Below are 12496 nucleotides of genomic sequence, written 5' to 3' on the forward strand. Positions count from 1 at the left end.
CAAAAGGACTCTTTATAATTAAAAAATCAAAACACAATTAAAAACTTAATTTTTAAATACATTTAATTAATAGTAATTAAAAAAGAACTAGCTCTTTAGTGGCAATGCCGTCGATTATTTCGACTAACACTAAAGCTCCGCTGCTATCGATTAATCAACCGTTCTTGTTGGTTTGTTTAAAAGATCGCGGTGCGGTCATACTAAGCTAACGCAACGGGCGGACAAATAAACATAAATAACGACAGCTGACAATTCTAAAAATAATATAGGCAACTAGTACTACTTAATCCAATTAAAGCGGCTTATTTAATTAGTGCTTGAAAAGCGAATGTTACATAAATGAAAGTAGCTTGTGCAACTGGCTCTTTCGCTTTGTTTCTTGAAGCTGTCGCATCCGTAAACCTGTTTTGGATGCCCGTGAAATCATCTATTGCCACCTTGTGACGTCGTCCATAGCCCAAAGTATTAATCATAGATAATTGAGGGACGAAAAAATGGTTACGACAACGGTGATTGCAGACCTCTGCATCCTGATTCTCACCTGGAACGTGGGCACCCACTCGCCGCGGGACCAGGATCTCAGCTCCCTGCTGTCCCTCAATGGGACGACCACCTGTCCGGATAACCAGCTGCCCGACATCTATGTGATCGGATTCCAGGAGGTGAGCACCACCAACCTGAAGATCTTCCAGGACGATCCGTGGGTGCTCAAGATCGCCGGCGCCCTGCAGGCCCACGAGTTTGTCAAGGTGGACGCAAAGCAGCTGCAGGGCATCCTCATCACCATGTTCGCCCAGCACAAGCACATTCCGCACATGAAGAACATTGAGTCGGAGGCCACGCGCACTGGATTGGGTGGTCTGTGGGGCAACAAGGGGGCCGTGAGCATCCGGCTCTCACTCTACGGAACCGGCGTGGCCTTCGTCTGCTCCCACCTGGCGGCCCACGACGAGAAGCTGAAGGAGCGCATCGAGGACTACCACCAGATAGTCGATAACCACAAGTACAGCGCCCAGGGATACCGGCGGATCTTCGACCACGACTTTGTCTTCTGGTTCGGGGATCTGAACTTCCGCCTCTCCGGCGAGATGTCCGCCTGGGATGTGCGCACCGATGTGGAGAATGCGCGCTACGCGGATCTGCTCAAGCTGGACCAGTTGAACCTGCTGCGGGAGAAGGGCAATGCCTTCAGCCTGCTCGAGGAGCAGCAGCCCAACTTTGCGCCCACCTTTAAGGTAATAATCATAATGTAGTTATGCAAATATCAAGTTAAATTTAAATCATTTCTTATTCTATACTAAAATTGTAATTAATTGATTTATGGCAATGCCGATATTCCATAAGATTAATCTCCTGTTATTTCTATCTTTTAAATTTATAATAATTTCCAATAACTTGTAAATTTACAGTATCTTAATAATTTTTCTATAACTAATTTATTATTACTTTTGGTAATTTGAAAAAGAAATATTTCTCAAAGTTAGGGAACTCACAAGGTAATAATCATAATATAGTTATGCAAATATCAAGTTAAATTTAAATCAATCATAACAAGAAAGGAAGCTAGCTTCGGCCAGCCGAAGCTTAAATACCCTTGCAGATCATTCCTATTAATTAACAAATCGCAAAAATGTTCAATTAATTTAATTAATCTCATTAATTTTCCGATCGTTCCTATGGCAGCTATATGATATAGTCGTCCGATTTTGATCAAATTAAAATTGAAATTCGGAAATATTTAAAAAGAGTCATATCCTAGAGTAGAAGATAATACAATAAAAACCAAAGAAGCTAGAATTTATTTCCTATTACTTTTCCATTAATTTTCCGATCGTTCCAATGGCAGCTATATGATATCGTAGTCCGATTTTTTAAATAATTAATTCAAAATTTAGAAATATTTAAAAAATAACATCCCCAAAAGTAGAAGGTAATATTTCAAAAAACACCGAAGCTAGAATTTTTTTAACGTTTTCTTTTCCGATCCTTCCTATGGGAGCTATATGATATAGTTGTCCGATACGGTCGGTTCCGACATATATACTACCTGCAATAGAAAGAAGACTTTTGGGAAAGTTTCATCCCGATAGCTCAAAAACTGAGAGACTAGTTTGCGTAGAAACAGACAGACGGACAGACGGTCAGACGGACAGACGGACAGACGGACAGACGGACATGGCTAGATCGACTCGTCTAGAGATGCTGATCAAGAATATATATACTTTATGGGGTCGGAAACGTCTCCTTCACTGCGTTGCAAACTTCTGACTGAAATCATAATACCCTCTGCAAGGGTATAATTAATTGATTTATGGAAATGCCGGTATTCCATAAGATTAATCTCCTGTTCATTATATATTTTAGACTAAAAATAATTTCCAATAGATTGAAAATTTACATTATCATAACTCTTTCCCTGGAACTAATTTATTATTATTTTTGTAATTAAAACAAATCTTTCTCAAAGTTAGGGAACTCACAGATATTTTGATTCGTTTGTGAATCCCCTCAGTACAAAACCGGTTTTAGTAGTCAATCAAATCGAATTGAAAAAGCTTAATCTTTCCAACTAGTTTAAGTGCCAAAAGTTGTACAGTAATTAAGAAATTAATTAGCTGCTTTAGCTTATCTCGAGTACCCATAAAACGTCTATTTTGATTTCCTTGCAGTTCGTGGAGGGCACGAATGATTACAACTTGAAGCGACGTCCAGCCTGGTGTGATAGGATTTTGCATCGCGTGCAGAGCAACATTTATCCGGGCATTACCCTGAGTGCCAACCAGCTGTCTTATCAGTCGCACATGGACTACATGCTCTCCGACCACAAGCCCGTATCGGCCACGTTCAACTACAAGGTCGCCGCATCCAATCAAACGTACACCGACGAGGAACTACACGAAATGACCCATGGAGCTGCCTCAACTCCCACCGCTCCGAAAGTTAGTCTAACCTTCGCTTTTGCTGTGCTTGTAGCTGTGTCCTATACTCAACTTTGATTTCGCTTCTTTTGTAGTTATTTAACGCTGAGCTAGAGCAATGGTAGCGCCGCCATGACGTCACTTAATTGTATACTTTGCATGCTTTTAATTAAGATCTTTAGTCGAGTTGTAGAGTAATTAAAAGACTTCCTTTCAGAAGGAACAAGAGAAACGAAAGTAATATCAAGTACAATGTGATGGAATCTCTGCTAATTAAGCAATCGTATAAGCAATTCTCAAGTGATCCAATACACGTATCTAAACTCAAAGTATCAGTCAATATAGATGAGATTCTGTTAAAGTTATTAAATAAATGTATTTTTGTACAAAAACCTGTTGATCGAATAAAGACACCTGTTACCTCTCGAAATGATTCATTGTTTGTTTATAACACTAAATTCTAAGAACAAGGGAAAATTTAAAAACAACGAATCAGTTTGTTTACTTGTTTTTGGGTTTATTCAATGCTGACGTTTCAGCACATTCTATTCTTTATTAGCTATGTTCCTTGGGTCGAACAGTTCTTTTTACATTCGCCTGGGCAAAGTAAATTAAAATATTTATTGTATAAGTATATAAGCCACCTTTAAATTATGATTAAAGCGCTTTGCTTAACTTAGAGCAAAAGTAGGGGTCTAAATTAAGTATGGTAAGAAGGTGTTCGCATAAAGGTAATTCATAAATATATAAGTGTACATGTATTTTTGGATGAAGCGTTTCTAGTTTATGTGGGATAAATGCTAAAGTATAAACTAACGTAAAATTGCCTCCTCAATTCCTTATTTCACATCTTCTTTGCGTTCAGGATTTACTCTAAGGTGTGGTTCAGATGGCACAACAACAAAACATTAATCGAAGTCAACAGAATAAAATTTGCAGTATTTCCAATATCTGATTATCATAAATAGGTGTATAAATGTCCCTTTCGAAGTGTCTGATCTCGATTTTTATTACTTAGTTTGCTAACGGACGTTTTGTTCATTTTCTTTGAATTTCTTTGCTTGAATAGAAAAGCAATTTGTTTGTTTCACAGTATACCTTTGTGTTTAATAACCATACCAAGTGGTCCAAGTATTTGTTGTCGTTGGATATAACGATTGCATAAGAAGCGACACCGAACCACAAAAACCACGTGACCTTATCGCGTGTCACTGAACATAGTTGTTATCTAACTAGTTACATAGATAAGATTGAGTGTGTGTAAGTATAATCTCCAGTCAGGTTTGGTTAATTTCGATTTCTATTGAAGAACACATTTGTCTTTTTCGCTGATGTCCACGTGCTCCAGCTTTCTCGCGATCTCCTGGTCGTCTTCGATCCTAAAAAGCATCAAGGGTTATTTATTTATAATGTGATAAGGCAAAGCTTCAAACTTACGCTATCTCTTGGTTGTGCAGATGCTGAACCAACTGGTCACGCTTGTCGACAATCTTCATCAGCTCCTCGAGCAGCAGTCGCTCCTTCTCCCGCTGCACTTCCGTCTTGCGCCAATCCTCCACAGATTGCGCCGCTCGCAGCTCCTGATTCAGCATTGTATACTTTCGTTCCAAATCTTTTTCTTGTTCGCTGAGGGTTAAAAATAGTGATAAGACACCAAACTGATAGTAGGGCTTAATACAAACAAAACTTACAGTATGTTCAGCTGCATTTGTCGCCGGAGGAGGGCGTTCTTCTTGTTGACCAGCGTAAACCATTGCGATAGCAGTTGCTCCTCCGTTTCCTCGGTCTCTGTGAAATGTTTGAATTACTTGTTATTGATAGTCTCTTTATGGAGTTCTTTCTTTGTGAATTACTAAGATTAATAAAAGCTGGCCTGTTCTGATAGGATTAACTACAAAAAAGGGAACCATAAATGGTTCTTAGGTTCCAGAAACATACTTTTAAATACTTCTTTAAAGTCTAAAAACCAGAACAGGCCCTTCGTGCTCAATTTTAGTCTAAGAAGGCGTCCTTTGGCGGTTTTTAAAAGCTGCTGCAGAGCGTGGACTCTGTGATTAGTGAGCGTTACATATCGGGACATTTAGAACCAAGTCCGAACATGGTTAGGCACAATTTGAAACGGCTGTCCGGCCAAGTTAATAAGCGAACACAGACACAAATTAGAACAAACAAACGGCACAAGGGATGAGCGATTGGATGCGATTGAAAAAGGCGAGCGGGCAGGCGGGCGGTCAGTCAGGCGGCTTGGCAGTGCATCGGCAGAAGCGATTAGCAGAGCAGCGCAATGAGTTAGGCATGATAGGATGGGCCGCACTTTACCACAATGACTGGGACTGTGACTGTGACATAAATGGGAGCGCCGCTCCCGCCGCTGACGGCGTCGCCTGTGGCGATCCTGCTGCCGCCGCAGAGAAGCCGCACGACCGGTGGCCGCCAGCGCCAGGACCTCGTCGTCGTCGCTGCACGCGGGCAAATTATCGCACGAGGACTGCTGCGAGGAGAGCGCCGACGGGGAGCTGTCTAGCATGTGGGTGTAGGGCACAACATGATGGACATGATGCGGACGCAGATGAGCGGGCGTGGTCATGGGCGATGGATGGGCCTTGTTCACATTGTTCACAAAACACGACTGGGAGCGCGGCCGGGGGCGCAGTCGCGTGTGCAGCTCGTCGCCGGAGTTGCAGACACTATCGCTGGACGTGTCCCCTTGGTCGTCGTCCTCGCTGCACGCTCCGCTACCACCGCCACCGCTACCAGCACCTCCACCAAACAGACTCTCGTCATCCGAGTCGAGCAGCTTAATGCGTATCACATCACCACCACCAATACTATTTCGGATTAGCCTAAGGAAGGGGTTGCCATTTCTGGCGCCCCCCCTTCGGTTATTACTTGGATTGCCGCCCATCACGGCGCGCAGCTTGGCCTCCAGACTGCTGGCCTTCTGGTCGATGGCCTCCTGCTCCCGCTCGAGGGCCTCCAGCTCGGACTCGATGTAGGACAGCTTGTCACCCTGGAAGCGTTGTGGAAAAGAGATTATTAATGACTTTGACGAATTACCAGGGTTCGGAAAATAACACACAGTGTAAAAAACTTGTGTTACTAACATGTTAAATGTCAAAGGTTCACGTAAAAAAAAGTAATTGACTTTTGTGTAAAAAATTGTATGCTACACATGTTAGAAACATAAATAACACACACATGTAATTTGTGTTACTTACACGACATGTTTTTTTACACAGCGTGTTTTTAACACAATGAGTTTTTGACATTAAAAAATTAAAGAATGGTTTTCCAGAGTCCCATATTGGTTTTTCAGTTTCCATTCTACTCCATGTCAGCGAAACGTAATTTTCATTTGTGTTAAAAACAAAGTGTGTAAAAAACACAAGATAGCTGTGTGTGCTAACAATTATTTTACACATTGTAAACACTTTTGTATTTGACACACATGTCAATAATTTTGCTCACACTGTAAAATACCATTTTTCATGTTTTTAACATATGTGTCAATTTCAGAACTCTGCTAATAACACGTTTCCAAGGGACAACCGTGCTTACCCTCTTCTCGTGCTTTGGTGAGACGCGGTCCACAATCGCATTGAAGGACTGCAGGGGACTGCCATTGAGTCCCAGGCCCTTCAGATCACTTAACCTATGACTAGGACTGCCCGGCTCCTTGGCGTCCAGCTTCTTTGATTGCTCCGAGTTGTAGAACTCCTCGGCTCCGTTGTGGATCGGCGAGATGGTGCGCTCCAACCTGGGCCTGGTGGGGCTGGTGGGACTCTCAATGGAGCCGCCGCTCTTCCCGCGCGTCTCCAAGATGAGGCGACGAGCCTGTTCCCGCAGACGCTGCTGTCGATCCTCCTGCCGGGGTAAAGACATCGGTAAAACTGAGTGAGGATGTGGACTAATTTGACCAATTTATAATAACAAAAGTATATAAACAGTACGGAATAGAGGGTTTTCTTGGAAACTGTAATGAAAACTGTTTAGATTGTAATTGAAAGATGATATTTTACAAGTACCAGATGTATCCAGAAAATCAATACCCATTAAAGGGGTAAACTAATCAATTTACTTTCACAAAAAGTTCAATACTTTTACTTTGTTTAACTAATTTTACAATCAGACAGTCAATCAATATTACAGTTCTCATTCCCATTTGCTTGGGAAAAATCCCATTTTATATTCTTAAGAAAAACAATAATTATAATATTTAAAGGAATTAACAAGACATGCAAGAGATAAGCTGCGCTGCGTGCGACGAACTGCGTCTCTGGCAAAAAGCTACTTACGTCGTTCGCTTCGTTGGTATTGTAAAGCTTCAGCTTTTCAATCATCAGCTTGGCTTTTTCGCTCATCAGCTTGTGGCGCGTTAAAATTCGCTACAAATCAAACCGAAAATAAAGCAATAAAAAACCATAAAACGAAGTATATACAAAACTGAAAAGCTCTAGGAAATCAACTGCAAAGTAGGTAAATAATTAAATCGCTAAAGCCAAAGCAACAACTCAATGGATAACTTCAACTCAACGGTGCAACTTTGGGCCTGGCTTCTACTCACACTGGCGGCCTGGGGGTCTATGACGGTCTTGGAGACGTTCTCCTTGCCACCCGCCGTTGGCCCCTCGTCCAATGATTCCTCCAGCGGCGGCGGCGGCGTCTGGCTGCTGAGGACCGACGACTGATTGGCATGCTGCGATGCGTTGATCGAGTTCTTATCCTTGGTGGGCGACAACACCTTGTCCAGTATGTTCTTCGAGTTGTTCAGAATCAGATTCTTCACATCCTTTTTGCTAGTCGGCGAGAGTTGCTCTGATTTATTCTGCCCAAACATCTCCTCGTCGATGGAGTTCTGATGCAGCAGCAAAGACTTCGGATGCGAAAATATAATGCGACTCTGCGACAAATTGTCCGACATGTAGTCTCCAATCACATAGCTCGATTCGTCTGCCGTGGAGCCTAAAAAAGAAATGTTTTTAATCATATGTACTTATATTTTCTGGTTTTAGCTTACCAATTTGCTCAATTTTCAGCTGCTTGCCAGTGAAATGCGCCCTCAACTGATGCAAATAGGTCATTACGCCCAACTTGTCCGGAACTGTCAGCATATTCATCTCCCGCGGCTCGATTACGCGTGGTATTCCTAAAGATTCCGCCGCATCAAAGGCAATCCGACAATTGCCAACCACATCGTGGGCACTCAGCTTGGACATGTCGCTAAAAAAGAGAAAAATTTAATTAGTATAGAGTCCCTTTTTCAAAAGATAAATATATTAAATTTAAGAAAAATATATATTACATTATTTAATAAAAAAAATGCAATTAAATCATGACAACTCACATAAGCTCGGGGGCAAAATGATGAATAATAGCGCAGAAGGCCATGCCGTTGCGCCAGCTGGTCGTCAGGTTGGTGACCTTAACATTGGGGTAGTCTTTGGTTACTTCTTTGCACCACTCCAGCAGATCCTGCCCGGGAGTGTTCTCCTTCAGCACGATCTTCTCCACGGGCTTCAGGCTGTTGTTCAACGAGCCAGAGGTACTAAAGGTACCCGACAGTGATCCCTGGGATTCGTTTATCACAGATGCGGGTGCGGGTGCAGGTGTCGGCGAGGGTTCGTAGCTCTTCTTCAAGTTCAGGGGCGGCAGCTCGGAGCGCTTAGTACTCGGAGGCACCACCACAGATGACGCATCCTTGCTATCTTCTTTGGGCGTTTCCTTTTTGGTGCTGTTGTCGCCGATATCTTCCTTAACACTTTCCACCCCTAAATCCTTCTCATCCTCCTTCTCCGAGAAGAATAGAGCCCTCTTCTTCTTTGGCTTCACATCATCTTTGTTGATTTTGGGTTCGAGAGGCGTCGAGGTGACCATTTTGTCGAAGGTCTCGATAGCTTTCGCAGGTGTCTGCTTCGGCTGCTTAACTTCAACTGGTGACTTGATGGGCGTACTGTCCACCAGAGGCTGCAGTCCATTGGGGGTTTTGAGGGACTCGTCGGCAGCACTAGAACCACCGGATGCAGCTGTGGGCAAGTCTAACTTGTTCGCAGCAGCTTCCCGTTTGCCGTCGGCGTCTAGTTCAAAATGCAATTGATTAAATGACTCGGCCAACGGTGTTGGATCTTCAGACAACGAAGGTACTACATCGTAACAAACCAAAAAGGAAACAAAAAACAAAGGAAAATGAACATTTAACGATTTACGCACAAATTACAGGTTGCAGGAAACCATTCAAGATACGTGATGTGTTGTAGATGTTATGGGATATAGAAAGGAAATAATTTCGTTTTGAGTCAGAGAGAAATGTCTGTACAAAGTATATATCTACAGCTAAAACTAGAATCAATCGATTTGTTGTTTCAGAGAATGTGTAATTTTGATTTGTGTGGATTAGATCATGCGCGAGATCAAGTTTACATATATGGCATCCATCAGATGCGCAGTTTGGGAACATTTACTAAGACATACTTAACCAAAGTGCTTTTCATAACCCCTATGATCAGCAATTGATATACATAATATACATATAAGTTCTAGTCCATTATTACATACTAACAGATACAAATACTTGAATTTTAGTACATGAAACATAGTTTTTGGTTGTGGAAAAGAGTTCTTACCACTTTGAGGGGTGGCCACATCAATGCAGCCATTTAGGCTAGTTGTCATATGCTCCAGTTGCTGGGTAAAGTCATTAAAGTTGTCAGTAATCTCACTGAAATTGTCAAGATCGGGAATGTCCTCCAAATCGTCCAAAGGGGCCACATCATTGTTGTTTACGGACATCATGGACACAACACTCTGCATGTCCTCGTCTCTGGAAGGGATATTCATTTACCATTAAATTTCAGTCAGTACAAACTTAAAGCAGAATGACTCACGTGGCCTTTCCTTCTCGTAGAAATACACAGCTAATCGTGAGTTCCAAGCTAGCTGCGGTGATCTTCTTCGAGACTGGCTTTAGGGTCAATGTAAAGCTCTGCTGAGTGGATTCTACGCTGGCATACTTCCTCATATTGATGCTGGCATTGGCCAGGACACGTTTCTTGCCCATTGGGGTGACCTGTTTGGAAGTAACACCCATTACTTGTGATATACGTTAATTGTGCTCTCTTTAACCCACATCTTCGATGACGAACGTCCAGTCCTTGTCCTCCAGCTCGTGCGTCCGGGGATCCTTGAACAGGGTGACCGATATGGTGTGATTGTCGGGCACTGGCCACGAAATATTGCCCACCAGGGGATTCATCATGTCCGGCTCCCATGGCAAAGGAGCACTGGCCACGCGTCTAGATCTCCTGGTCCAAACGATAGAAAGGTTCGACGGCCGCCTGAAAAATAGTCACCATGCGATTATTAAATATTTCATGCCAAATGGGTTTCTCAAAGTTCCTTCAACTCTATGCGGGGAACATTCTCGGCACTTTTTTATTAATTTTATGTACAAGTCCATGAATAACAATTTCTGACCGCCGGATGCGGCGTCATTATAAATATGTAGATATGTGGGCTCTTCAGCTGATAAATGTATGTGATGAATGTTTATTAAACAAAAGTCTGTAGGAAACATTGCATGTCAACAGGAAGAGCGGGGTCGTACGAAGATATGGGGAATACTAAAACATTAATATTCAAAGGGGCTAGATATCAAGACTTTCAATTTCAATATACATGCTTAAAGAAAAAAGTGGGTAAATTGAAAACTCGTTTTGTTTGCATGACAAACTGGGCGGGAAATCGGATAAAACTATATAATTAGCTATTTTTTCATATGATCAAAAGTACGTATTATAGCTTAGGGTTTAAATAATTCAATATTACTGGGAAAATGAAGGTTAAACTAAATGAGTAAGTTATATACTTTAAAAAAATTTTTAATTATGATATATTTACTTTTAACGACCATTTTGGAGTATTAAATTTTGAAAGGTTTTGTGCAATCGGAAGGGCGCCTATAGCTATCATTATTTGTTTAATAAACAAGCTTTTAACCGATTCTTTGGTTGTGATAAGAAAAACCTATTATTGATTCAACATAAGATAATGGGAAGTTAAGGGAGAACTATCAGAACGTGAAGTTATATAAGAACAAGATAGTTATAAAAATAAGTAAAGGAATATTTCAAATTAAACATTTATTTTTAAAAAATTAGGGAAACACAAATGAATAATAATTTGAAAAACATTTGAATGTGTAATATTTTTAAAAAATGTTTTTGAAGAATAAGTAACTAAAAATTACAGGGAATTATAAATAAGAGGTATTATTAAAGGCCAATGTCTATATGGGAAATGAAAAGGAAATTAAATTCCCTCAAAAACCTGCTATTAACCCTTTTATTCACCGACCATTTCGCTCAAGTTGAAAAACACTTGAGCACCACCCTCCGCCCACTTGAACCGACTCCCCAACGAACTAATCCACTTTAATATGGGGCACTTACCACTTGGCGGTGGTTTCCAGATGCAGATCGTGGTACGAGGCGGTGAACTGGAACTTGGCGGCGCGCTTGAAATTGCGCTGCAATCGCTTCCAGACGCTGGCCATTTTAGCGGGTGCGGATCGTGGGGTTCTTTAATTGGGATTTTTTCGGGGTGTTGGGGTTTGTTTAAAAAATTAGACCTTTTCGATCGTCGTTTTGCTGGGTGTCACTAATTTACTGAGTCATGTTTACCAGTTAACTTCTGCGGGCGATCTGGATACGGAATGAAAAACAATATAGACGCCAGGTTATATGCTATACAATTTCTGGGTCACTTTACAAGATTCATTCATAAAAAAAAAACGTAAAAAAAGAGAATGCAAAATGCAGGTGGAAAATTGTTCAGTTTTGTAGACCTCAACGAAACCGAAAGTTAAAAGTCTACAAGGCGGAAAACATTTTGTGTATATATTTTGGAAACGATTTTATTGCTTTGTTGTCTGCAAAAATACTCAAAAACACACACTCACACACACGCGCACACACAGTTCTTGTGTTGTATTTGTTTTTTTTTCTTTTCGCTGTTTTGTGACCTTTAGTTGTCACTTTGCCTTTGCTTTTCTTGAGTTCCTTATAAATACTCTAGATTTACAGCTCATTGCTAGTTTTGTTTTTTTTTTGTTTTTATCTATTAATGTTCTCGCGGGCGAGTGTTTGCGTCTCAGTGGCGAATATTTTAGCAAAACTTTGTACAGATATAGATACTGGGACGTACATACAAATACATAAATAGCACCATTATGACGTCACTTTTGTTTTGGTCTCCAATTTCGTTTCAAGGTCTCTCAGTCTGAGGACTCTGTCCGCCGTACATTTGCGCGTTTATTACGAGCACTCGCAACCGTTTGGTTTTTATCACATTACAGCGAACAATTTAATTCACACCGATTTGCACTTCCATCGCTCCGAAGAAAAAAACACAAATTACAGAAGTTGAGTAGAGATGGGTAACATTGCGACCGCGGAGTAATCGATAAGTTATACCGATAGAGATGGTAGTCTAGTATTTATTCAATAAACGGTCACGCTGAAATGTCAGTAGGGTGTCTGTGCTTAGCCGCCATTTTGCTTTCAACCAGAAAATTGAAGACTTTT

General features: G+C 41.3%; 2 protein-coding genes across 7 annotated transcripts; one reads left to right on the forward strand and one right to left on the reverse strand.

Annotated features, from left to right (window-relative positions):
- Window positions 1-168: 168 nt before the first annotated feature.
- On the forward strand, window positions 169-3341 carry LOC108059001 (phosphatidylinositol 4,5-bisphosphate 5-phosphatase A). Of its 3 annotated transcripts, none has more exons than XM_070212366.1 (3): window positions 169-1235; window positions 2670-2939; window positions 3014-3341. In XM_070212366.1, the coding sequence occupies exons 1-3, from the start codon at window positions 495-497 to the stop codon at window positions 3041-3043; spliced, it is 1041 nt and encodes a 346-aa protein (XP_070068467.1). In that variant the 5' UTR covers window positions 169-494; the 3' UTR covers window positions 3044-3341. The 3 variants fall into 3 exon arrangements, with proteins under 3 accessions (XP_070068467.1, XP_070068468.1, XP_016999488.2); XM_070212367.1 differs by having other exon boundaries at window positions 3136-3341; XM_017143999.3 differs by having other exon boundaries at window positions 2670-3340.
- Window positions 3342-3499: 158 nt separating this feature from the next.
- Ehbp1 (Eps15 homology domain containing protein-binding protein 1) lies at window positions 3500-12343 on the reverse strand. Of its 4 annotated transcripts, none has more exons than XM_017143995.3 (14): window positions 12117-12343; window positions 11363-11614; window positions 10042-10249; window positions 9800-9981; window positions 9539-9735; window positions 8263-8992; window positions 7936-8138; window positions 7483-7880; window positions 7214-7303; window positions 6477-6782; window positions 5808-5928; window positions 4610-4706; window positions 4356-4544; window positions 3500-4297 (listed from the first exon to the last, which is right to left on the reverse strand). In XM_017143995.3, the coding sequence occupies exons 2-14, from the start codon at window positions 11464-11466 to the stop codon at window positions 4219-4221; spliced, it is 2904 nt and encodes a 967-aa protein (XP_016999484.3). In that variant the 5' UTR covers window positions 11467-11614; window positions 12117-12343; the 3' UTR covers window positions 3500-4218. The 4 variants fall into 4 exon arrangements, with proteins under 4 accessions (XP_016999484.3, XP_016999483.3, XP_070068466.1 ...); XM_017143994.3 differs by having other exon boundaries at window positions 8263-9058; XM_070212365.1 differs by lacking the exon at window positions 7214-7303 and having other exon boundaries at window positions 5238-5928; window positions 8263-9058; window positions 12121-12343.
- Between the last annotated feature and the right edge of the window lie 153 nt (window positions 12344-12496).

Source organism: Drosophila takahashii, chromosome 2R, assembly GCF_030179915.1.
Source record: "Drosophila takahashii strain IR98-3 E-12201 chromosome 2R, DtakHiC1v2, whole genome shotgun sequence".
Lineage (NCBI taxonomy): Eukaryota > Metazoa > Arthropoda > Insecta > Diptera > Drosophilidae > Drosophila > Drosophila takahashii.